This window comes from Eptatretus burgeri, chromosome 3 (assembly GCF_056783735.1).
Source record: "Eptatretus burgeri isolate ZD-2024b chromosome 3, Ebu_testis_v1, whole genome shotgun sequence".
NCBI classification, from domain to species: domain Eukaryota; kingdom Metazoa; phylum Chordata; class Myxini; order Myxiniformes; family Myxinidae; genus Eptatretus; species Eptatretus burgeri.
In genome coordinates this window covers 5,933,900-5,961,399 of record NC_140963.1, presented here as the reverse complement: position 1 = coordinate 5,961,399, position 27,500 = coordinate 5,933,900, and the positions used below count along the sequence as shown (strand labels likewise).

General features: G+C 45.1%; 2 protein-coding genes and 1 pseudogene across 2 annotated transcripts in view; 1 reads left to right on the top strand and 2 right to left on the bottom strand.

Moving 5' to 3' along the window:
* The window catches only part of LOC147029332 (P2X purinoceptor 5-like), a 96,118-nt gene extending 79,087 nt beyond the window's left edge, over positions 1–17,031 (bottom strand). The window contains exons 1-3 of the mRNA XM_085872312.1: positions 16,867–17,031; positions 4,115–4,265; positions 1,359–1,430 (exon numbers count right to left, since the gene is read on the bottom strand). Coding sequence (XP_085728438.1) covers positions 1,359–1,430; positions 4,115–4,265; positions 16,867–17,030 — 387 coding nt within the window. The 5' untranslated portion in view covers position 17,031. The remainder of the gene's footprint in view (positions 1–1,358; positions 1,431–4,114; positions 4,266–16,866) is intronic.
* Positions 16,830–27,500, top strand: part of LOC147029330 (P2X purinoceptor 3-like) — an 80,676-nt gene continuing 70,005 nt past the window's right edge. Inside the window, exon 1 of the mRNA XM_085872307.1 lies at positions 16,830–17,038. The gene's annotated coding sequence lies outside the window, so the exon portion shown is untranslated. The remainder of the gene's footprint in view (positions 17,039–27,500) is intronic.
* LOC147029331 (uncharacterized) lies at positions 25,188–26,238 on the bottom strand (annotated as a pseudogene).

Sequence of the window (27,500 nt, the reverse complement as noted above, 5' to 3'; positions counted from 1 at the left end):
CTCTGCATTTCGTAGTGAAACTACAGGCTTCACATTCCCTCCAATAATGGCTGTCCCAAGAAGAGCTGCATTTGGAAATACTTTGTGTCTCCGTCCATTGCATGCATTACATCACCTTAACAGTAATCTAAACCATTAATCAACCATGTCCCTTTGTGACAAGTTTTATCAACAAGTATGAGGACAAGCCCAAAACGGAATTTCAAGTCAGCGTTGCGTGTGGTGGAAGCGGTTCAGTCTTGGTGGTGCATCATGCATGACTCACGTGTGATACACGACGACTAATTCAAACCCTTTGGGCATGTTCGTTATCCAAATGCAATTCATGCTCGTTTTTAATTGTACAGTTTGCAGTTATTGAAGGTTTCTCTGTTTTTTTTTTTTTAAACTTGTTTCTCTTGAAACTTATATTTTTCTTCCAATAAATTTTAAGAATCTTCGGCTAAGAGTAAATGTGTCACATCTATAGAAAATACAAGATGCTTTATTGATCACTCTCTTTTTGTGATTTTAAAAACCATTAAGGTAAACTTGAGAGGCTGGTGTCGGGCTGCAGTCCACAGATTATCCAAAACCTTCAAATTCATCCATCCATCCATTGGGACCACACTCTGTGCAAAGCGTTGGTGCTGCCTAAGCAGTCTCCTTGGCTATTGAGCACAATCCTGGACTGGTCGCCAACCCGACGCAGGATACCAGCAAGCTGCCACTCATTTTGCCGACATCGGAAGGATGACAGGCAGTTTAAATCCCACCTGGTATTAATTCAACAACTTCAAATGGAAATCCTTAAAATTCCGACTTGTTGTGAAGCTTGGTACATGACCACCATTGTCGAAGGTTATTCATCTTGGATTGTTCGGGACGTTTTGGCAGAAAAGCTAGATTTGAAACCACGTTGAATTTTGGGTTTGAGCAATTTTCATACGTACATTTACCCGTTTGTTTGATTGTTTTATTAATTTTTTAAATCCATGTGTTTTTGTTGAAAAAAAAAAAAAATCACCAATATTTATTTTTACTTGTTCGTCAGAAAGACATTGGAGCTTTCGATATTGCAAAGCATGAAGGTAATTTAATTTTTTGAGTAAACCCGTTTTGAGGAAGTTTGGTTAATGAAGGCTGATTTTTTTTTTCAAACAATTTGAATAATATTGCAATTTTTTGGTAAATCTGTTTTTTTTCACTTTTTTTTTCTTTTTCTTTTTTAGTCTTTTTATCTCCATAACAAAAATCAATGGAATGTTATGAGCATTTAATTCCATGCACCTGTTTATAGACATAGAAGAGCAGTAAAGAGAGGTTCTGGATTGATTGATTGACTGACAGGCAGACAAACAGAAATGCTAAGTTTTTACCTCGGCACAAGTACCCAGCATCTGCCTGGGTGTTTCCAACACGTTTGTGACAATGCAAAAACTGTTTCCTCCCTGCACACAAAACACCGCAATGCCAGAAATTCCAATGCTTTTTCATTATTGTTAAATGTAATACTCACGTTCAGAATGTGTTTTTTTATCATAGTGTGGCAGAACACTCGTAACCACTAACGATGCAGAGCCTCGCTGGGGTATAGAGATTGTAGTAGATATGAGAACCCGTGCAGACTCACTGACGTAAAGCACCACGGGTGTAATTTAGTTGAAGTTTTAGTCGTGTTTATACTGAAACATTCCGATTACTAATACTTGTGGGATGGTGAGGCTCACAGGAAACCAATGGACAACCTGTTGGGAAGGTGGTCCTCGTTTTTTTGGCTTGGCAATCTCTTTCATGCAATGAGCCATTCAGTGTAACATTTTGGTTTTTTTTGTTTTTCGATTAAACATTTAGATTGTATTGAAAGCAATTTTTGATAACTCAACGTACAGTATATACAGACTTGACTAATCACAAAAGTTAACCCAGACTTAATAATCCACATTCAAAATCTAAAATCAACTTGTGATGAAATGACACATGATAATGTTCTGGTGAAATTGGACAAACTTTGTTGAAACTCGAATATCCCACTCCGGTGCATGAGATGAGTGCGTGGTGTAAGGTGCCTTGCAAAAATAAATAAATACAAAGAGCCTTTAACTGCAGTGTCACCACGGTATGTAAGAGTACGTTTGATCTGGTAGTGAACGATCTAAATTAGAGTGAATCTGCATCTGGACTTGCACACTCACACACAGGCTCATTACAATAGCCTTTCTTATCTGTTCAGGAATGGGTGAGGCTAATAACTCCATTCACAAGAGTCTTTATTAACCTCTGCCATCGAAGATGGACGGAGGTTACTGTTTTCACCGCTGTCCGTTTGTCTGTTTGTCTGTTTGTTTGTTTGTTTGTGAACAGTATTACGGAAAAACTCCTGGACGGATTTCGACGAAACTTGGTGGGGGGATTAGGTATGGTCCAAGGATCATGCCATTAGATTTTGGACTTGGTCCAAAGTCCAATATGGCCACTACGGCGGTCATTTTGAAAAAATATTTGAATTTTTGTTTTTGCATTTCTACATGTTTTAAGTGATTTCCAAACAAAAAAAAATTTTGTTAGAGAAAAAAAAAAGAACATTTTGCAACTTTTTTCAAAAAAAAATTCGATTTTATTTGAAAAATATTTGAATTTTTTTTTTGCATTTCTACATGTTTTCAGTGATTTCCAACCCCCCCCCGAAAAAAATTTGTTCGAGAAAAAAAAAACAAATTTTGCAACTTTTTTTTCAAAAATATTTCGATTTTATTTTTTGGGCATTTCTACATGCGCGTCAATCTAGTTTAGTTTATTCAATCGTGGTTCAGTAGAGTCTGGTCTGTTTTGACCTACAATGAATAGGATATCAGGTTCACTTAAGTGACCCAGCAGTATTGGCGGCGGAGGTTTTGCACTCTACCGACTGCTCCCCCTCTAGTTTATACAATGGAAATGTATACCAGTTTAACTCCTATAGGTTTAATGAATGACTGCAGATGACCTCACAACATCATCATTTCAGAGAAACTCTACATCCTTACCTCCGCCACTGAAGGTGGACAGTTTATGTTTTCACCCCGGTTTGTCTGTCTGTCTGTTTGTCTGTGTGTGAGCAGGATACCTCAAAAGGTTATGGACGGATTCAGATGAAACTTTGCAGACAGGTTGGGCTGTGACAAGGACAAATTGATTCGATTCTGGTGAAGATCCAGATCTGGATCAGGATACAATAATTTTTAATTTTTAAAGTGATTCGTCACCATTGACATATGGTGCCAAAAAAACGATGATATCTCAAAATATTGTGGACAAGTTATTACAAAACTAGGTGGATGAGTTTGGGAGGTGACAAGAACAAGCCCATTAAAATTTTGTTAAGGTCCAGAGGCAGATTGTAGTTCAACATTGTTTTCAGCTTTATATTTGTGCCAAAGATTGAAAATAATTGTGGCCTTGAATTTTTCACACTAAGTCCTGTACAAATTCCGAGAAGTACAGGAAACAATAATTTCCTTTACTTCTAAGAATTTGACATTCACTGACTTTTTTATTTGGCTTGTGAGGTGTTTTGATGGAAATGTCTTGTTCACCGATTTGCTGTTATCAACGGAATAAGCAAATTCTTCAGGTCAGATTGCAAACACAATTTTCTTCCTTAATATGGATCTCCTTTTCTCATACGATAAAGTATTTTGAGTCACTTAGGATGAATGACAGTGGGGTGGGGGGAAAATTGCTCACATGAGCAATGCAATCTCCTGATCCCATGTGCCCTTGTTTTCAGGCTCAGTCCTCCAGCTCGTGATCAGAATTTTCTTCCACAAGGAGGTAATCGAGTGTCCTACATATCGTTTAATTAAACTCTTTATAATAAAAGACAACAATGCCTGCCTGCATTTGGTTGAACAGTGGTGATTTCCCAAACAAAAATCCCCCGTGATCAAATGACATTCTCATTATATCTCATCGGTTTTATGTGCTTTACGTGTTATAAAAGTGCAGCAATACACTTTTCTTTTTGGAATTATTTCTTGAAATCGGATTCTACAAGGTATAAGAGTAAATATACTGGAGTTGCTGATGATAAAGAAGCAAATAATTAATGGGATGCATCTCGTAGTGTTTGGAGCAAGGAGTTTGTGTGACGTACTTGTGGAGGTGTTACGTATTCCGCGACATCCCACACCCTCATCTGACCACTCTTGCTTGCCGCTGCTTCGACGCCCTTCACCTTGCTGATCACCGAGCTCTCAGTGACCTTCTCAAAGGACTGGTATGCCTTCTGCGTGAGGAACACCCAACTGCCAGCACATGACCAGGCATCAATGCCGCAGATTCCATTTTTCATTCATCACCACCCATTCTTACTTGACTCGCACATCTTTTACTTTCACCACTCCATTATCCTCGTGCTCACATTCTTCAATTAGCTTTGACTCGAGGCAAACTTTTCTTAAACAGTAATCTTGTCTGGTGGAAATCTCACTGAGTGTAGAACCTTATAGGTCATCAGCCTTCAGGACTATTTGTTTGTAAATGTCGTTGATTACTAACTTACGATTACATGGTTAAGGCTAAATGCATTCACTTAATATTTACAAATTATAATTACATTGTCTTTGCAATCAAATCAACTTACAATGTCATACTTTAACTTTATTCACAAGAACAAAATCCATCATAACCTATTACAGTTGGTAAAAACAAAACGGCTAAAGTTTCTGAAGATTGCAATTTCACAGCAAACAGAAAGTTCACATTTCAAACACTGCACAACGGCAAAGGTAACATCAAAATACAATTATATTTATGTTCCATTGATTTAAATATTAAATTTGACGACTCCAACCATGAACATTCCAGGGCTAGGTAATTGTGACAAGTGACACGTTGCACTAACTACACAGGTGGCAAAACTACACGGGGAAAGTTTAAGCCACATGGTACCATGTGATAATACAAGAAGTCCAACACAGCGATACGTATCGATCGACACGGCGAATGACCCTCAACTCGAACACATTCCCTCGTTACTCACATACGAGGAAGACTCGAGTCTCGGGGAAAAGCAAAACATAATTATTTATGAAGCATTGTGTTCTCCATAATTTCAAAAAGAAACTATAGTGTTTATAATCCTGTCACTATAAACACTATGATATGAAAAAATATAAATTAAAAACGATTTGTGCCTCATATTTAATTCTGTCGGTAATTGATTGGATTCCTTCGGCCGTGCATGCAAGCTGCCATGTAGGACCGAAGGTATCCAACATGGGCATGAGAAACTGGTACCGTCCAGTTTTAATGCGTTGTTTGGGTTTTCTGGAATTTTAAAATTGTCCTTCTCACTTCCTGTTCCCCATGGCCATTATTTATGAAACATGTTGCTCTTAAAGTGAGTTGCTGTGTATTTTGACCCGTGGTATCGTCCCTCGAGCATAATCAAATTCCCCTTGAAACCGCCGCACAGTTAAACTGATAAAACCTCACCACACAACCCATGGAGTAACATAATCATCAAAGATAATAAATAAGGTTCTTCTCTGATGTATCCAAATTTTGGGGTTTAGGGATATCTTTCCTATTATAGTGATGAATACAAGTAATGTGTTTTGAGTTATTTTTTACATCTTTGAGTATGATAGAATAGCTGTATTATAATCTTCATTATTGTAATCATTTAATTCATTTTGAAGTTTAAATAAACCGATGATGTCTTCTTTTCGAAGACCTGTATTAATACCTGGTGAGAGCAGTTGATAGTCAGGTTGGAAACTTGACTTTGTGAAAATTATTAAATTTTCATGATGTAAAAAGTTGTGAGTAAGGAACATGTTTGAAAGCAAACGTAAGGAACTGCATCCGCTTGAAACAACTATCCAGCATCCAAATGAATTTGGTGTATTTTTGTGGTTGTTAACTTTTATCGTACTTTCTCAGATGGATAAAATGCTTCCATGCCCTTCACCTTAATGATCGTATGATATCTCAAAATATTGTGGACGAGTTATTACATTTATTTAACATTTATTTTATTTTTTTTAAGCATTATGTCTTATCCTAAGTTCAGTTTTAATTTTGAAATAATCCATTGTTTTATTAATGTAATACCTTGTGCTGGAACACTTCACCAATAACAAGTGCCGAAAGGAGATGTTTTAATTATTGTGGGAGACTGCAATATCAACATTTGGGAAGCAGGAGCACCAGGGATTGCAGGAAAGCATGGACATGGCATCTGAAATGAGCCAAGGGAGCGAATGCTGGAATTATCTTTGGAGAAATGAGCACGTGGTTCGAACTACCCATGTGCAGACTACACATATGGACCTTTCCTGAAGAGCAATGCAGAAATCAGATTGAGTACATGCTAATTAATAGAAGATGGAAAAGTGCTGTGCAATCTGCCAGAGGGACAGATCATGAACTCCTTGTGGCAAAACTACGAGTCAAGCTGAGAAAGGTTTGACCTCCGGTTTGGGTTCGGCGCATGTGGACGACTGATCGGCTCCCGCTCCTACCAGTCCATCTAAGCTCGAAGTTCCCCGGTCCAGTTATATTGTGTTTTACTGTTTTATTTTTACCTCCGCCACCGAAGGTGGAAAAAGGTTGTTTTTCACCCCTTTTTGTCTGTTTATTATCTTGCCAAAACGAAGTTTTTGAAAGATATGTTAGTCAGCTTGTATGTTTTTTTTTTAATTTTTTATTTTTGTTTGTCTGAAATCATGTATCGATCACTCTGCAGAGCACAGTTATCATTGGAAATTTTTGTAACTTCGCATATCAGAGTCCTATAGAGGTCCCTTTCAGCGCATAAAATTTTCAAGGTCAAGGTCAAAGGTCAAGGTCACTTTGTCGCAAATCAGGGGAGTCGACTAAACCCTTATTTTTTGAGTAATTTTGATCGGATCGTCTTCAAACTTCATGGGAATATAGTTCATGGTCTGGCGCTCAGCTGATTAATTTTTGGTGGCGATCGGCCATGACCTTCATGGTTAGCGCTGGAGGTCGAAAGTTTTTGACCCCAAGGTCAAATTTTGAAATCTTAGCTACCATATCGTGTTATACCTCAAATTGAACACCTCGATGAGTGCTTTCTAGATATGTCAAGCTTGAGACATTATGACGTCATTTGGTGACGTTATGAGGAAAACGCATATTTTTCATGGTTACTCTGTAGAACGATTCTCATCGGAATCTCTCGTAGGCAGATATTCCTCAAGGAGTCGCTCCTGGTGGATAGCAGCTCTGTTCACCTCAGTGTGACCTTAAAGAAGTCACACGTGGTCACCTTCTGGAAAGATACGGGTCACCCTGCGGGTGACATTGGTTTGTTTGCTTGTTTGTGTGCAGGATATCTCAAAAAGTTGTGGACAGATCCGGATGAAATTTGGTGGGAAGGTTGGGTGTGTGACAAGGATGAACTGATTAGATTTTGGTGAAGATCCGGATCCGAATCCGGCTACTAGAATTTTTTTAAGTGATTCTTCATCATTGAGAGATCGGGCGAAACCAATATTTCGCACAATATCTCCAAAAAAGTTAAGACGGAGTCGGACTAAACTTGGTGGACTGGATGGGTGTGTGACAAGGACAAATTGATTCAATTTTGGTGAAGATCCGAATGTGGATCTGGATAAGAAACTTTTTTATTTTATAAAGTGATTCTTCACCATTGAGAGATGGGGCTAAAATGATATATAGCATGATATCTCAAACATGGCCCGATATGTTCTCGTGGATCAGGCATTGCGTGGTGGAGGTATGCGCTCTCCCAAGTGCCCGAGTTATTCCTGTTTTGTTGTTCGTGATTTTTGTCAATTTTTCTGTTCCAGACCGTATCCTGCTGTGTTGAGCCGTTTAATCTGTATCCCGAATTAAGTTGGGCCTACTGGTGATAGTCGAGAATGCGTCCTCCCCGTTTTTTTTTTTTTTTGTGTCTTGTTTTCGCTCCTTTTATCCCAGGTATTGTTACTTCTGATCCCTCAGCTCAATTTCTTTCCCCTTCTCTATCAAAATTACAAACAACATATCTCCTGTTCTTCACTCACAAAAACAACAACCCAACAACCAACAACAACATCGAGAAAAAAATCCAAACTCTTATCTCAGTGCTCAGTTACTCATTTCCCTACCCTTTCTTCTTTGCAATATCCCAAAACCGAATCTTCACTGAATAAAACGTTTCTCTTCCTTAAAACCTCCTCACAACAACTAAAAAAAATAAAAGTTTTTTAAATGCCTTGTTCTCTTTTTTACTCAATCAGGAATAACCCATTCATTCATCTTCTTCATCAAAATCTCATCCTTTTCTCTTTGACAAGGTTTATTCCCCAAAACCTCCTCACTCCGAAACGTTTAGTTCATCCAGCCTTCTCCTTCACTTACAGCTGAATTTTCCTCCATGCCTTCAACCAAAAACATTCTCATCACCACCCCACCCAAGAAGTCTGGCGCAGGATATCCAGTCTGGGAATCCTGAGGCATCAATTTTGCAGAGGCTGTGTGCACATGACAATAATTTCCCTTTAACATCCATTTATGGTGTTAAACCTCTTCATGTCAGGACCATGTCAGGACCCCGACCCATATGCTCACCCCTCGTACTGCCCCCTCTCAGCTTCCCCACCGCTCCTCCCCCTACCAGCTTCACCCCTGTCCCTAACTGTGTGAACCTTCAAACATCCGGGGCCTCTGTGCCAACCTGACAGATCTCTTAATCCAGGCCGATGATGATAAACCGGACATTATTTGCTTTACACAATCCTTCCTCCCATAGGGCATCCCTGACTCCTTGGTGTCTCCCTGGCTATTGTCTCCTCTAGTTTGATTGAATTGAACCCCATCCTGGTGGTGGAGTTGTGTTTTACATCAAAAACTCCATTTCTCACTGCTCTTACACCTCCCAAAGCCCAGGGTACCTCTCACTGTGACTTCCCTCCGCTCCCACCTCATGTTTGTCTGTGTGGTGATGCCTTGTCAAGTCTGTCTCTAAAACCTGTGGTACCTTGTCAAGTCAGTCTCTGGTGTATGCTCCCCTTTTATGCATTCCCTCACTTCAAATGGCACCACAGGCGACTCTGCTTGTGAGAAGACCGAATGCTTAAATTCTGTGTTTGCTTCAAAATCTTGTGTCCCGAACCTCTCTCTCTCTCTCTCTCTCTCTCTCTCTCTCTCTCTCTCTCTCTCTCTCTCTCTCCCTCTCTCTCTCTCTCTCTCTCTCTCTCTCTCTCTCTCTGTCTCTCTCTCTCTGTCTCTGTCTCTGTCTCTGTCTCTGTCTCTGTCTCTGTCTCTGTCTCTGTCTCTGTCTCTGTCTCTGTCTCTGTCTCTGTCTCTGTCTCTGTCTCTGTCTCTGTCTCTGTCTCTGTCTCTGTCTCTCTCTCTCTCTCTCTCTCTCTCTCTCTCTCTCTCTCTCTCTCTCTCTCTCTCTCTCTCTCTCTCTCTCTCTCTCTCTCTCTCTCTCTCTCTCTCTCTCTCTCTCTCTCTCTCTCTCTCTCTCTCTCTCTCTCTCTCTCTCTCTCTCTCTCTCTCTCTCTCTCTCTCTCTCTCTCTCTCTCTCTCTCTCTCTCTCTCTCTCTCTCTCTCTCTCTCTCTCTCTCTCTCTCTCTCTCTCTCTCTCTCTCTCTCTCTCTCTCTCTCTCTCTCTCTCTCTCTCTCTCTCTCTCTGAAAGGATCATCTGGCAAACTCTCCTATCGACTTTCTCAATAATCCTCTTGAGAAAGTTCAGTCATTCAAACTCCTGGGTGTCACTATCAGCCATAATCTTTCTTGGGTAAACCACATTTCAAAATTGGCCTCCGAAGCCAGCCGCCGACTTGGTATCCTCTGTCATACAAAGTCCTTACTTGGCACACCTGAGCTACACCTTACTTGGCACACCTGTCTGCAAGCTAACAGCTTGCAGACACGTGACTATTATCACAACTCCTCCACGCCCCCTCAACGCTCTATGCCAATACACCACACTCCTCCCTCCGAAAAGCATGATTATAAAATGACAATGACAATAATCAAAAATCATTGGCACTACAACACAAAAAGCAACTAGTGCCAAAACGGCACTTAGCAAAAGCATTGGCACCACGACCCAACAAGCAACTGGCGAAAAAGAAGAACACTAATCATCCAAAAGCTCCAGGTTTCTCGATCCGCCCCGGGCAGATAGCGCCCCCAGATGGCCCATGCTTACAGGCCCTCCGGCGAGGTTGAGGTGACACCCCAGGCAAACCTCCCCTGGCACCATCAAATGCCCCCAGTCGACAAGTTGGCTCGTCTCCCTCAGACAGGACCAAATCAGGTAAGCACCCCGAGCCTGCAAGTCCCGCGGGCGGCAGCGCTGCTGACCTTGGCGAGAACAGAGGTCTGCCCTCCATGGCGCCTGGCACGTCTGACCTTGGCGATATCAGGGGTGGGGGTGACGCTGAACAGCGAACCTGCCCTGGCTCCCCGCCATCAACCCGAACCAGGCAATTAGCCGCCTTGTCCCACCCCAAAACCACGCACCAGCACCAGGCGCAACACCGCCCCTGCCACGGACCCCTCAGGTAGCAGCAAAACAAGCCGAGATCCCAATTCACGTCCACACGGACGATCAGCGTTGGCTGGACGAATAGCAACGTCATACAGCAGCAGAAACATCGTTTGCGCAGATGCAAACTTCTCTTTACGTCCAGCGCGTTCCCACAGTATAATGTTAACACATGAGGCTGCAGCGAACTGTGGACTGTCATCGAAGACCGGGATCTGGAAGACCTCTTTATTCGCAACGATCGTCCGCAAGTTCTTCACATCAAAGAAAGCATTGATCCCAATCAAACACATTTTGCTCACACGCGGACCGTCGGCATTTGCTTTTATAACGCCATGCTTAATCACTCGTGCTGCGAGAATCAAACGTACAACAATTAACAAATAATGAACCACGCTGCGAGCAAGCCTCTTGGTTGTCACGACGTCGAGGCGACTTGCGTGCAGGTCCTCATCTGAACGTCGAAGAGGACACCGTCGATGGTCGCGCACCGCGAACTTCTTGGATGCGACCGGTTCGCTTTGGACTTGGCACAATGCCAACACATCAACCCGGTTGGTTGATCCAGACGAAGGTGGACCCTCCGTGCAACGCAAGCGTGAGAGCCCGTCTCAGCTGGCATGCTCCCCGTTGCTCCGGAAACCGTATATCGCAGTTTCAGGAAGCAATGAACGGACACCAATGTTGTATCGCCGCGGCCACTGCCACCGGGACCTTGCCCTCGGGTCTCGAGGGAGGCCCGGGCCCAAACGGAGGTACGGGGCCCGAAGGAGACACTGGCGCACCTGGAGGTATGAACTTCGAAAGAGGAACCTCCTCCCACCCACTCTCTAATCGGCTCGGCACGGGCCGCCCAAAGTGAATGGCTGGCGCCGTCCAGTCTAGCCTGAGGCAAGTCAGCCAGTCTCAGCCCAAAAGTGCTGGCCCCTCCCCTTGTACCACAAACAGCGAGAGCAGGGCGCTTTGACCTTGGTAGGTCACCGAGACGTGTGCCCTGCCAACCGCTGGTAGCGCTTCACCGGTATACGTGTGCAACGCGAGGGTAGACCTGAAAAGGCATAGACTGGGGAGTGCACGAGCGGTGCGCTCGCTTATGATCGACACCGCGGCCCCGGTATCAACTTGAAAAATGATTCGTGTTCCATCCACAAAACCTCGCACAGGTTGAGGGTCTCGACCCGGGACGTAAAAGCGTACGTCATGCACAAAACATCGTACCGGCTGCAAGTCTCGCCCCGTGTCACTGGGATCGCCTCGTACCGGGTGTAGGTCTCGCCCCGCGTCGCTGGGGTCGCTTCGTACCGGGTGTAGGTCTCGCCCCGCGTCGCTGGGGTTGTCTCGCACATCGCCATCCATGACCGTTATGGTGGCCAATGACACTTGGCACACACGCCGCAGACGTCCCTGAGTATTCAGATCGTCATCCGACTGGCCGCGTTGCAACGTCTGGCCACGGCCCGCACCGAAGACTGTGCGTGCGGTCGTGGGCACCTGGTACATCGCGCGGACCTCCGGATCACCTGTCATGCTCTGGCCAGCGAGGGCTCTGATATCCCTCAGAGCCTGTGCGACGGCCGACGCCGTTTCGACTACCGAGTTGAATGTAATGTCTTCGTCCTCTAGCCGTGGAATTGCTGAAACAATTTCCGACTCTTGCAAACCAGAAATAAAACGATCTCCGAGCCTGGCCTGCCGTTCACTCGACGTGAATTTGCAGGCGACGGCGAGATGCCTCACCCGCTCGGCGAAACTCACGATGCGCTCCCCTGGGCTCCTTGCCAGGTGATCGAACTCGTACCGCGCGAGCTGCGCTGATTCTCCCGGTGCTCTGTGCGCCCGACAATCCAATTGCTCCGGCAACGACTCAAAGTCAATGCCGAGGAATCCATTGTGCTTTGCACGCGTGGGTTCGAATCCCATCCTCGTCACCAATGTAATGTCCGGGGAGCAGTGAGACACGGAGAGTCGCGAGGGTTGTTGTAACTCTGTTTATTGCGTTCCCGGATGCACACGACTACGAGCCTCTAGCGGGCACGAACAGCTATATGCATTGCAGACACATGACTATTATCACAACTCCTCCACGCCCCCTCAACGCTCTATGCCAATACACCACACCTCTCTCTGTCTCTGCCTCTTTCTCTCTCTCTCTCTCTCTCTCTCTCTCTCTCTCTCTCTGCTTTCTCTCTGCTCTCTCCCTCTCTCTCTGCTCTCTCTCCCTCTCTCTCCCTCTCTCTCCCCCTCTCTCCCTCTCTCTCTCCCCCTCTCTCCCTCTGTCTCCCTCTCTCTCCCTCTCTCTCCCTCTCTCTCTCTCTCTCTGCTCTGCTCTGCTCTTCTCTCTCTCTCTCTCTCTCTCTCTCTCTCTCTCTCTCTCTCTCTCTCTCTCTCTCTCTCTCTCTCTCTCTCTCTCTCTCTCTCTCTCTCTCTCTCTGTGTGTGTCTTCCTCTCTCTCTCTCTGCCTCTCTCTCTGCCTCTCTCTCTGCCTCTCTCTGCTCTGCTCTTCTCTCTCTCTCTCTCTCTCTCTCTCTCTCTCTCTCTCTCTCTCTCTCTCTCTGCCTCTCTCTCTCCCCCCACTGTATCCAGCCATACCCAACTGTTCCTGAATTCTGTGTCATTTGCATCTGAAAATGGGGAAAAGTTTCTGGCAACCATCGACTCTGACTCTGCAACTGGACCAGATGGGACCAGCTCTTGTGTCCGAAACATCTGTTATGCTGCTCTTGAGCTTCCTTTCTTTGGCGTTTACACCCTGTCATTTCACCCTGTCAAGGCTAACTCTACACGTGGTCAACTTCCCTCTGCTTGGAAATCAGCCAACATCACAGCAGTACATAAAAAGGTGCAAAAACAGATCCACTTATCTACACACCTTTGAACTTACTTCCAATCATCAACAAGGTCATGGAATCCTGCATCTCAGTTCACATAAAATCATTCCTTTTCTCCAACAGCCTCATCTCAGATCATCAATTCGGATTCAGACCTGATCACTCTACCTAAGACACGCTGCTTCTACTCTTCCAACAATGGCGGAGGCCCTTAATATCAGACTTGAGATCAGGGCCATCTTCCTGGACATATCTCAAGCTTTTGCTACAGGCTGGCATGCTGCCTTGCTCTCCAAACTGTCTGCCTATGGAATCCAAGGCAAACTCTACATGTGGATTCCTGACTTCCTCCACTCTCGGGGACAATGTGTGGTTCTCAACGGAACCCTTTAATCTCCTCTCCATGTCAAGGCTCGAGTACCACAAAGCAGTGTTCTAGACCCCATCCTCTTTCTAATTTTCATCAGTGATCTCAATCACTCTCTGGAAAATCCTCTTTATATCTTTGCTGATTACTCCACTCTCTTCTGTGACATCCAAAATCCTTCAGACACACAGGCAGTAGCCTCTTCCCTCGCTTCAGACCTGGACAAAATCACAAACTGGTGAAACACAAAAAATAGTCAAGAAAGACAGTGATAAATGAATGTTATGGTAGTTGAGGTATGAGTTTACTAGTCTTCCAGGAAAGGAGAGAAGGGGAGATTGTAAAGTGGAATGGGAGAAAGGTGTTTGGAAGCAAGTATGTGGGAAGATTGAACATTTTGAAATTCTGTTTTAAAAGGTTTAAACTGATGGTGTGAGAGGTGAGGAGGAAGAAGGAGAAGAAGAATGTTTAAAGAGGATTAAAAGTTCATGACAATGAATTAATGAGTGATAAATGATGATGAATCTTACTGTAGTGGAGCAAATGTGGATGTCATCGAAATTCCAAAATTGACATTAGGTGGAAATAGCGACACCTTTGGTGGTATCCGATATTACACATCATCTTCCTTTATCTTATGATTATGGAGTCACGTGATCAATCAAATTTCTCACAAAAAAAACGACAAAAAGTAAAAAGTGCATTTTCAAGACCATGCTGCAGCACATAATCAGACAGAAGGTATAATCAAGAAGTTTAAGCGTGGGTGCTGAATAATGGGACAGAGAGGATAGAGACATGGCGAATGGGTATGGGAAACAGTGTACCTGGAACAGCAGTGGGTGGAGCACATACCTCCACCAGGCTGAGTAGTTTACGTTTTGTGTCCTCCTGTTGGTGAGGTATGGATCCGGAACTGAACCAAAATCGAATTGGCTCGTTCATGTTACCTACCCAACTCATTCCCCTAGTTTTGCCGGAAGTCATCCACAACTTTGTGAGATATCGTGTTCCATATAGTTTTTGGTCCCTCTCTCAATGGTGAAGAATCACTTTAAAAATTCGAGTACTCGGATTCGGATCTTCACCAAAATCGAATAATTTCTTCCTTGTAACACACCCAACGTGTCCACCAAGTTTTGTCTGAATCCGTCCACAACTTTTTGAGATATCCTGCAATATATAAATTTTTGGCCTGATCTCTCAATGGTGAAGAATCACTTAAATATTTCTCATATCCGGATCTGGATTCGGATCTTCACCAAAATCGATTCAATTTGCCCTTGTCACACACCCAATCTGTCCACCAAATTTTGTCCAAATCTGTGCATATTATTTTGAGATATCGTGTTCACAGACAGACAAGCCGGTAGGCGGTGATGGGTCGTCGAGCATGGAAACTATAAGATATAGAGCAAAATGGATGTCATATAGCGGATAGGGAATCACCTTAAGATTATGCATATCAAATCTCATCCAATTCCATCTACTGAATGTATCCATTTGAATGAAAAGTACCGAAAATGCGGTTTGCAATCCGAAATCCCCAAAGTTTGAGGGGGTGCTGTTGGTGAACAAAGATCTAAATCGAAAATCCGGCTCGATCGTTTGTGCCAAATGTATTCCAGACGATTAGTGTGAATTTTCATGACCATCCGACCATAACCCGAGGAGGAGTAGCATTTGGTGCGAAGGCACCTCCAGCTCTCGCATATTATCGATTTTTGCACTAATTGACCTTTGACCCCTGACCTAAGCGAAATTGGTCAATATGTCCTGAGGCAAAGTTGTAGTACTCATTGAGTACCATGAACCTGCAAAGTTTCATTTGTATCGATGCACTCACCTGGTCGCTAGGGGGGCTTCAATTTTCGTGCATACCCTAGTTGTAGGGGGCGCTGTAGGTAAAGTATTCCATATATCACAAAAACCGGAATATCTTTGACAGAGCATCACCTGTAGATCATTTGTGTCAAATTTCATAGCCCTACGTGGGATAATGGCTTTCGGAATTGATTTCGCGTGAACGGTACCGATTTTGAAGGTTTTTCAGTTGTTGCTAGGGAACCAAAGCGTCCCGAGCAACCATCACAATTTCCAAAGCACGAGGTCATAAGATGTACCTACCACCCGAGTTTGGTCAAAATCTGCCCACGTTTACTACCAATTATGCTGATGACAAACGAACAAACATCCAAACAATCAAACAAACAGACAGAATTACTGACAATAAGGGTCACCTATTTCGGCGACCCAACAGACTGGAGTGAAAACATAACCTCCAACAACCTTAGCTGGTGGAGGTCAGAAACAGATGGGTGGACTCAACTATCCGACCCTGAACTGCAAGATCAAAACGAATCGAATTAGCACGAAAAAAAACGCACAGGAGTGAGCACTCAGTACGAAAAACAATCGAGAACACAAAACCTATGGTAGCACAGACCAATCCGGAATGATTACCGAGCTTTGTGGGACCACAACAGTCGGAGGACCAGAACAGGAGGAGCTCGAAGCACTTGTTGAGCATTTATAAAGAATGTGGGAATATTAGTGTATTTCACATTTTGGATTTTTTTTGTTGACTTTTCTTTTGAAATACGCACACTGGGCATATTTGTAAGCAGTGGTCTGTACCTATTACCCTAAAAAATATCACTTGCATCATAACATGGGGGCACCTAAAACTTCATTGTGTCGTTTTGTAATGTTTGCGCATTTTTAGATGCCATTTTTACATTGTACTCGTATTTTATATTAATTCCAACCTTGTTGTACATTCCAGAATGAGGATTGGAAGTGGAAGGTGAATTGTACTCAAAAAAAATATGGCCTCACGTACTCCGTTGAGCTGCTCAGCTCAATATTCTGAACAGTATCGAAACATCATCTCAATATCGCCGTCTATTCGATTTATATTCGTCAAATTTCCTCCAAAGCTGCAAATTTTATTTCATTCAATAACAATGTTCCACCCCCCTCCCCATTTAGCTTTCTCTCCCCCCCTATAGAAAGCTGTGTCCTTTTTGTTTCACTTTTCCATGCATCCCGTCCCAATCCCTCCCACTTTTCCATGCATAATCATTCACCTATAGCCCCTCCCCCTTGCTGCGTTGAGCCCTCCCGCATTTTGCTCTCCAAGTCCTCTCCGCACCTCTCCCTCTCTCAGTCTCACCCCAAGAAATAGGAGATGATGATAAGCTGTAGCAGTCGGTACACAAGTCCAACAACCTTGTCCTTGATGACCACGGCCTTGGGCGTCTCATAGTCCAAGCAATCCCCGAACAGAAAGCTTCCGAGAGATCTTGCCCTGGTTGCCAACTCGGTGGCTACTGCCATACTCTCCGGTACTCTCTCCGTTTCTTCCCTCTTTCTTTACTCCAGCTCTTATTAGCCCCGCCCAGCCCTCCCAGTGCACTGGGTAAGAACCCCAGCATGGTATTGTCTTCTGTCTGAACTTATCAACTCTTCTTTACATCTTCTTCCACGACGTCCCCATGTTTTACACTTTGCATTTATAATCGGTTTTTATGTTCTTAGTTTAAACAATGTGGCTGTTTCTCCATTATTTACACACACACACATATATATATATATATATATAACAACATATTATTTAAGACTGAATATCCATTTTGTTTTTCATTTAAACACACTTTGGTTCAACGTTAAAAACCTTCTTTTGTTTGATATGTGTCCTTTTTGGGATCCTCTCGACACCCGGGATCCAATGGGATCAAGTTTCCTCCGAGTCAGGGAATCAAACCCAACTGTGACATCATAATGGAGTTAATCTTCGAAAGTTCGCACTGAGTCCAAAGTTTGCCTTCACTGGTTACCTGTGCAAATCATTCTTCCAGACCTCATCCTGTTGTCAATACATTGTAAAACAAAATAACATCTAATATAAATTCTTTGGGAATATCATCTGATAAGTTACATTGTCCGTCAGTTTTGCGGTATCAAGCAAGTGAAAGACTTAAATATGGTATAAATACGTTTTGCTTGAGAATCTGAATTATCTCCCTCTCCTGTAGGCAGCACCTGTCTGCTGGTTGCATCATTGCTGAGTTGATGATACGCCGCTAATGCAATGTACTCTGTAGACCTGGGGGGGTTGGAATACCAGCACACAATGGCATACTCCTTTGAAAAGGTTACTGGGGTGGGGGGGGGGGTCTCTGACATACACAAGTCATTGCTGGAACATGGAACTTAGTTTCCTTTGCAGGATGTTATACTCTGGCTCTGAAGAATCAAGATTACAGCTTGTACTCAAGTCGGACATCAAACCCAATCCAGGCAGATAAAAAGTGACCTCGCTACTTCTGAACTAGAGCCGCTACCAAAGCCAAAACTTTGTGTGCTGTGGAAAGTTGCAAACTTTGAAGAGAACTTGTCGGATATGTGAGAATCATGAGGAGATCCAACAACGTCCTATCAGAGTGAGAAGCAAACACAACTAAGCTACACCTGACCCACATGCTCAGGAGGACTTGGTCATTGGGTGGGCAATGTAGTGAGCAGGTGCGAGGAGCTCGTATTATTATATTTTCTTTACGTGACCTATGGATCGTAGTGGACCTGTCCCTCCTCTTACACACACACACACACACACACACACACACACACACACACACACACACACACACACACACACACCGATGGCCATATGCGACACAAAGCAAGAATGTTAGACTATACCCACACAGCCTCTCTCTGAGCTTGGGGGGAGTGCCGTCACTTCCCTGGCTACCAGCGAAGTCATAACAATGGTGCTGCTTTGTCATTTCCAAAGGAGGAATGAATGCCAACCTATGGGGATTGTCCATGCTCATCCTTTTAAATGCTGTACAACAAGTGACGAAGCATCACAAGCAATTTTCGAAAGTGTTTGGTACGACTCAGACAGGTTTGAACCTCCGACCTTCCCAGGCTCAGAGTGGACGCTCTAATCATTACACCACCGAGTCTGGAGGTACTCCCGTTGTTATGTTCTGGATGATTGACCAGATCATGAGCAAATCCAGGTGAACAAGCAGGTGGTCAAAAAGGGCAGAACTCTTCTCTCATTAAGTCAAATTCAACTCCTTCATGGCCAGCCAGTTCACAAGCAAGCACACTTCCAATTGAGTAATCTTGTTGCCCTCTTCACACAAGTCTGAAAAACTATGGTCATTTGATGAAACGACTGATAAGTTGGCGGTCCATTTTTTTTTTTTTAATAAACAGATGAATGAGAAGAAAAGGAACAACATTTCCATGCAAACAGCGAATCAAGCAGGAAGCCATGTTGCTTGAGGGCCAGCCCTGATTGAGATGATGATGATGATGATGATGATGTGGCAGTGACTCAGTGTTGTGCATGCCGTTGTCATGAGCATCGATGCCCTCAGGTTATAGTGTAAGTAGACAGTAGAAAAATCGTGCAAATTATGACACAAGCATCAAATTTGGCATTTCTGTTCTGCAGGGCTTTCTGATCAAATCTGTCCGATTGGCCATTTGAAAATCCAAATTTTGAAAAATTTAAAAAAAAAAAAAAAACTTCAAAAAAATTTGAAGTCACAGCTGTCTGAAATTCTTGAAGCGCAAGTGAACATCCCAGACAGAGAACCAAGGGGAGATGCATCATCATTGATGGCTCAGCACTTATCAATGCCCTACCTTCACGCACTTCAAAGATATTTGATGACTGTGGTAAAGAAGACATCATCCCAAAGGTGGAATCCTATGGTGCCAGGTACGAGAAGGTGGACGTAGTGTTTGATGTGAACAAGAAGTCAAGTCTGAAGTCTGAGGCAAGGTCGAAAAGGGGGCAAGGAATCAGAAGAAGAGTGACAGGAACCAGTAAATCCCAAGTAACTGGAGAAGCTTTCTTAGAGATGACAGCAACAAGACTGAGCTGTTTCACTTCCTTGCGGAAAAGATATGTGAAGCACGGACGACAAGCACAGTCATTGTCACAAAAGGAGAAGGTGCCATTCGCAACACAAGTAAGTCACTGGATGCAGTGTCTCCATGTTGTCATGAAGAAGCTGACACTCGAATATTTGTACACGCCAGGGATGCAACAACGGATGGGAGCAAGTCCATTATCATTAAGGCTAATGACACGGACGTACCCAGTGCCCAACTGTGTCTGTGGATGTCCTCCTGCAGTTGAGTTACTTTTTTTAGGAGGTTGGTGGCAGGATTTGCACTCCGGCCACCGTAAAACCCTTCATTCCGCAAAACGCAAAAAAATCTGAAAACCCCCTCCGTGGGAGTACCTCCTGTGCAGCTTCCCTTCGCAGGGCAGCTCACCAGATGACGGAATTGGGGCAAAGCCTTCGGGACCCCCAATCTTTGATGAAAGGAGGGAAACCACGGGGTAGAATTCCCGGTCAGATTGCGGGAGAGTGTGTCTGAGTGGTGCTGAGGTGTCGTCCACCAGACGGCGGTCTCCTTGGGTTAAGCTGAGGCGGTCCCTTCAGGTGGGTGCCTGGAATGTCCTATCCCTAAGAGAGGATGATCACCTGTCTCTGTTATCATCAGAGCTCAAGCGTTTGGACATCGGTATTGCAGCATTCTCTGAGGTTCGGAGACCGGATTGCGGTGAGATCATGGCGGGTGGTTACACCTACTATTGGTCTGGTCACTCTGATGGTTACCATACCCAAGGAGTTGCTGTAGCTGTGTCCAATAAGCTGACCCCAATGATAATTGAGGTAACACCGGTCAACGAGCGTATTATGAGACGAGGGATTCGTCACTCCTTAGGTGTCATTTCCCTGGTCTCTCTCTATGCTCCGACTGAGGCGAGTGATCTCAATGTGAAGGACACATTCTACCCCACGCTCGAGTCTGTGGTTGATCAGTGCCCCAGACGAGATACGCTTCTCGTCTTGGGGGATTTCAATACATCGACTGGAAATGATAGGGATGGTTATGAGACATGTGTTGGTCCCCATGGGTCAGGAACTATGAACTAGAATAGCACTATGTTCCTTGACTTTGCAAGAAGTCATGGACTGAGGGTGGCTGGTTCATGGTTTCATTGCCCACAAGCTCATCGCTGGACTTGGTATTCCAACGCTGGCGGTGTGACAAAGGAGAATGACCACGTGCTCATTGATGGTCGCTGGAGGATGATCCAGAACTGCAGGGTCTACCGGAGTGCTCAGTTCCTCAATACTGACCACAGGCTTTTAGTAGCAACTCTAAAGCTGCACCTTAAATGCGGGAGAATCGTACCATCCCAGCCTAGGCTGGATGTTGGCAAGCTCAAGGATGAGAGAGTAGCTGAGGAGTTTGCTAACAGGCTGGGTGGACACTTGGGGTGTCTGTGTGCTTTGGGGCGTCCTGAAGAGTTGTGGAGTGCCTTCATGACCACCGTCCCTGATGTTGCCGGTGGATGCCTTGGAACTCACCACAGGGCAAAGAAGAATTTTGTCTCTCAAGGGACACTGGATAGCATTGAACAGACTCGCAGGGCCAGGCTGAATGGCAGAGCTGAGCTGTTCAGGGAGCTGAGGCGTAAAACTGTATGTGCACTAAGGGTGGACAAGGAGGCCTATGTGCGAGGAATCTGTGAGGGGGTAGAGCATCACCTGTGGACAGGTGATTCTCGTCCCGCTTACAGGGGAATTCGCGCATTGCGTTCATCCAAGCCCATCCCTCGGAGCACTGCAGTTAGAGCAGAGAGTGGTAGGCTCTTGACAGAGGAGTCTGAAGTGAAGGCCCGCTGGGCCGGTTACTTTGAGCGGTTGTACCAGGCTGATCCCCCAGCTGTTGAGTTGGACCTCAAGGGTGTTACAATCCCTGTTGCTGACCCTCCAATCAACTGTGGTCCACCTTCGCTTGTAGAAACACGGGCTGCGGTGAACCGGTTGAAATGGGGTAAAGCTCCAGGGATCTGTGGCATCCATGCTGAACTTCTCAAGGCTGGTGGAAATGCTGCACTCGTGTCGTTGCATGCAGTTTTGTGCTCTGCCTGGAACACAGGCATCATCCCAACTGACTGGAAGAGGGGCCTTGTTGTCCCTCTCTGGAAAGGGAAGGGTGATCGCCAAGACTGCAACAACTACCGAGGGGTGATGCTGCTCTCAGTGCCGGACAAGGTCTTTGCTCAGATAATTCTTGATAGGGTTCGCCACCATCTGCTTGAGCACCAGCGTCCAGAGCAGTCAGGCTTTACACCAAAGAGGTCAACGATTGACCAGATCCTTGCTCTACAGGTCCTCACCGAACGCAGAGAGAGTTTCGGCAGGGGCTGCTTGCAGCCTATGTTGATCTCTGTAAAGCGTTCAATTCAATGAATCGGGATGCCCTCTGGAGGATTCTTGGTCTTCGTGGGGTGCCACCAAAACTGATCGATCTGATGTCTGAAATCTACTCTGGTACTGAGAGTGCTGTGAAATGTGGTGGTACCATCTCTGACTTATTTTCAGTTGTTACTGGAGTTCGTCAGGGGTGTGCATTGGCCCTCACACTTTTCAGCACTTGCATGGACTGGATTCTAAGGAGCATGTTGCAGAGATCAAGCTGTGGTACATTGTTTGGGAATGTCAAGGTCTCAGACCTTGATTTCGCAGATGATGCAGCCATCTTTGCGGAGACTTTAGACATCCTCTTGGGGGCCCTCGAGATGCTGAATGAGGAGTCGGAGCCGCTGGGATTACGGGTTTCTTGGGTCAAAACTAAGATCCAGGCTTTCAATGACATCTTGGATGCTGCTGTCCTGTCTGTGTCTGTTTGTGGTGACGATGTTGAGGTCGTGGAGAGATTCACTTACCTTTGCAGTGATATTCATGTCTCTGCTGGTTGTGAGTCAGAGGTCAGTAGATGTCTGGGTCGGGCCTGGGGAGTCATGGAGTCACTGGATTATGGGGTGTGGCGCTGCTGGTACCTGTGTTGGAGGACGAAAGTCCGAGTCTTCAGGTCCTTGGTGCTTCCAGTCTTGCTCTATGGATGCGAGACTTGGACTCTGGCCAAGGATCTGAGACGGAGACTTAATTCCTTTGGTACCAGGTCTCTTCAGAGAAGCCTTGGCTATCGCTGGTCGGATTTTGTGTCCAACGAGCGGTTGCTGAGAGAGACTCGGATGAGATTTGTTACCTGCATGGTCCGTGAGCGTCAGTTGCGGCTATATGGACATGTGGCTCGTTTTCCTGACGCTGATCCTGCTCACCAGATTCTCTCAGCGAGGGAGTCTCGTGAGTGCAGGAGACCAATGGGCCGACCACGTGCCTCGTGGTTGCAGCAGGTTGACCGGCATCTCAAGGAGATGGGGATGGGCCTGGTATCTGCCTTGGGGATGGCCAGACGGAGGCCCCTGGAGTACCGGTGGAAAGTGGACGCAGCAACGCGCTGTTCTGGCACATGCTCCCATACCTGACCTGACCTGACACGGACATACTAGTCATAGCAATATCTGTACTGCCATCCTTTCAGGAACAAGGTCTTGAGAACATGTGGATTGCCTTTGGCCAAGGAGCCAAGGAGCGATGGATGCCAGTCCATGAGGTAGTTTCTGCAATCGGGCCTGAGAAAGCTGGAGGGATCCCATACTTCCATGCGTTCACTGGATGTGATGTCGTGTCTGCCTTCCGCGGTAAAGGGAAGAAATCTGCATGGCAGGCTTGGAACGTCTTTGATGATGTTTCTGAAACATTCACCAATCATAGCCAGCATCCAACATTGATTCGTGATCTTGACTTTTTTGAAGTTTTTTTTATTTTTATTTTAATTTTTCAAAATTTAGATTTTCAAATGGTCAATCAGGCAGATTTGATTAGAATCCCCTGGAGAGCAAATGTGCCAAATTTGATGATTGTATCATCATTTGCACGATTCCTCTCAAAAATTCCTGTTATCTGCCCCACTATTAGGCCCACCAGTTGGGTTTGGATTATTGACACAGAATCATTTCATTAGTCGGGTAATGGAAAGTGTATGAAGTGAGTTTTATCACCGATTTGCTTCTATTCCATGTGCATTGAGGAGAAAATGCAGTCATGGTGCTGCCGCAAGGTGTGCGATACCTGCAGGGATTTCAATTTGCATTTCCTTCCTCACAATTTTAATTTGACTACCCTTCCTGGTCGTATGGAACCACATGGGCCAACAGGTTATGTGGAGAAAGGAAGAGGGGAATTTGGGTCTGACGCCAGTTGACATCACAGGGTTTGCTGGAAATGTGTCTGAACAGTGTGACGTTCCGTTTGTGTGTGATGGTATGCATTACAAACAGATCTTTGGAACGGTGATGGGCTCTCCGGTGTCTGCAGTGGTATCAAACTTAGTGATGGAAGAGATAGAAGGGAAAGTCTTTGCTGTGAGCAATGATTGGTCACCACAACTCTGATACAGATACGTAGATGACACATTTGCCATCATGCACCAAGACCAAGTACAACACCTCCTGTAAATACTTGGTGACGTTTACCCCAGCATACAATTCACCAAATCAATGGAGGACAGACGATTGGCATTTCTGGATGTGGAGGTACACCGACAACATGACGTCTCCTTGGAAACGTCTGTGTATAGAAAACCATCCCACACCAATAAGTTACTCGATTTCAATTCGTGTAATCCTGTCTGTCACAAACGTAGTGTTGCTCCCACACTCGCATCCCGAGCACGGACAATTTCATCGTCCAAAGATGCTGCAATGAAAGAGATAACATGAGCACAGCACGTTCTATCCAACAATGGTTACAGCAAGCATTTTTTTTTTTTACCTGGACTCAAGAAAACTTAAAAACCATCAACACATTAACGGATCAAACAACACACTCAAATCAACCAATCAGATTACACAAACAAAATTTCAGATAACGTGAGAAAATAATTGGTAACTCTCATTGTAAGCAAACACGATCAGGTGTCATCAAGCGTGCTATTAAATGCATGTGAGAAGCAAATTCACAACATTGTCATTACAATGGCAAATGTGGCCACATGCGGTAAAGTGGTGGGGGAAGGGAGGTTGGGGGAGGGTTAGTCCTGACAGAACAGCTGGGGTGATGTACTAAGTGGAATCCCCTTGCAATGTCTGGGATTCCCAGTTGCGTTTGTGCAAGAGAGGTCCAAACGCTAAAGATAAATCCACCACTTCCTGCGTATTCTATGTGACTTTGCTCTGCATGCCAAGCCTCCAGAATCCGTCTTCTGGTCCTGTTCGGGGTCGAGCCCAAAATGCTAACCCTATCCCAGGAAGGTGTGTGTCCTGTTTTGAGCCCATGTTTGCCAATTGCAGAGACCTGTTGGGATAATTACACTCAAAGGCCTTGGGGTGTTCAGCAATACGTTGGCCTCAGGTCCTCCCTGTCTCTCCCACATACTCAGTTCCACAACCACAGGACATTGCATGCACCTGCCTCTCCCTGTCTTACCTCAGTAGCTTGTCATTTGCCCTCATAACGGCTTTCTTGAGAGTGAAGACCGGTTTTAAAGTTGCCCTCACTCCTGATATTTTCAATACTCTGCCGATCCTCTGTGATACACCCGTTATAAAAGGAAGAATACAAAAACCTTCTGAAGATGGTCCACCTCTCTCATGTTGTCTTCGATGGTGGATGGTATTTCACATGCTCTTTTTGAAAGGGTGTGGACCACCGATCTTTTGTGCTCCAATGGATGACAGGAATCAGTCGAGGTAGCAGTCGGTGTGTGTGGGCTTTTTATACACTGTGACCTTCAGGGTTCCTTTGGGATCCCTTGTTGCGAGCGTGTATAGGAAGGGAAAAGATCCATTATTCTCCTCTTCAATGGTGAAATTGATTGATGGAAAGGTTTTACTGATGGCTGCATGTATGGAGTCCATGGTTTCAGTGGGACAGATGACGAAAGTGTCATCCACATAACGGAACCACACACTTGACTGTACTAGTCAGGACAGAATGGTACACTCTTCCAAAGCTTCCATCACCTTATTGGCGATGACGGTGCCAAAAACCTGTTTGTAATACACTTCGCCAAAGACAAAGTGCGTGGAAGAGACGCAAGCAGAGAGCATGTCACACACGTCCATCGGGCTTAAGGCACCCATAGTCTGTTTCCACTGATCATCTTCCACCAATCACCATTTCGCCACCTCGATCGCTAAGGCTATGGCCAAGTTGGTGAATAACGAGATGTCGTCGAAAGATAACATGGTCTCGTGTGGTTTGATGGTGACATGTTTCACTTTTTCAGCAAAGGCAGTGCTATTATGAAAAGATCGCTCCATTTTGCCGACCAAATGCTTCAGAATGTTGGCCAAGAATTTGGATAAGGCATATGATGGTCCATTAATGCAGGGGACAATGAGCCGGAGTGAGACTCCTTCCTTGTGTACTTTCGGTAGCCAGTAGGCCCTGGGAGCCACTCCGTTGCTGCTGCGCAACCGTTTGAATTCCACAGCCGACAGTCTTCCAGTTGCTTTAATTCTGGTGAGCAATGAGTTTAACCTTCCTTCCTCCTTTTTAGTTGGATCGGAGATTAGCAGCTCGTATGTATTTGCATCCTCGACCAAACAGCACTGTTGCACGTCCCTTATCTGCCGGTGAGAACGCCACATCATCCATCTTGCATAGTTCTTGCAAAGCCCGTAGTTGTGCCTGGTCCAAATTGAAATTGCTGCGCGGTATGCAGAGAGTTCGAAGTAAAACGGCAGCCACCCGTGATCTGACATCGTTCTTCGTCGTCTCCTCAAGGTCCGTGATTGCAGACTCTACCTGGGACACAATGTTGTCGTTTGGAATTCCTCAGGGAGTGATGCCAAAATTAGGCCCTTCTGCAACAAGCTCGTTTGCGCACCCGAGAGCCGTTCACATGAAAGGTTAACTACTCATCGGTTCTGGAGCATGTTGATATCCCGTACTGGGGCCGCATGACGCTCGGTCTCATTTACCAAAGTGGCGAACTTTTGTTGATATCGCTTCTTCACCGATGTCCTGGTGTGCTTTGTAAATGTGCAGGCTCTCTGTTGTGCTCAAACCCACAACTCGCTTGGTAATATTGGCGTGATAGTATGAGCCAGCTGTTGTATCTGGTCATAACGTTTTGCGAGGCGATGGTGGCAGTTGGATATGCGCAAGCGAAGGAATTTCCATCCTATTGCTGACATAATCTGGTTCGCTTTCAAACCTAGCATGGGGGGGGGGGGGTTTGAACCGCAGGGGTTTGGGAAGAATGTCCTGCTCCAAACAGTGGTGGTTGAAACGTAGATGTGCCCTCGTAACTTCAGTCAGCTCCACGAGTTTGGTGAATCGATGGCATTTCTTGGTAATGTCCTGCCCATGGCTTTCACCAATAATTACAAGTAAAGTTGAGATTAGAGGTGTGTGTGTGTGTGTGCGTGTAGCATAACGAACACACCCCCAATCGAAAATGGACAAAGTCCAACACCAAAGCATCACCGATAATTCAGAGGCCTCACACCAGCGACTCTGATGTTTAACTGATGTTGACCATGTAATCTTTGTTTGACAAACAGTCACCTCAAATCAAAACATTTAAACAGTTTGGGACATGCACCTTGACCCCATGGCCAAAGTACACAATCCAACAAGACTGTCCCATTGGCATACACGTGCCCCTCAGCCCAAAGGCTAAAGCACATGGTCTCTCTCTCTCTCTCTCTCTCTCTCTCTCTCTCTCTCTCTCTCTCTCTCTCTCTCTCTCTCTCTCTCTCTCTCTCTCTCTCTCTCTCTCTCTCTCTCTCTCTCTCTCTCTCTCTCTCTCTCTCTCTCTCTCTCTCTCTCTCTCTCTCTCTCTCTCTCTCTCTCTCTCTCTCTCTCTCTCTCTCTCTCTCTCTCTCTCTCTCTCTCTCTCTCTCTC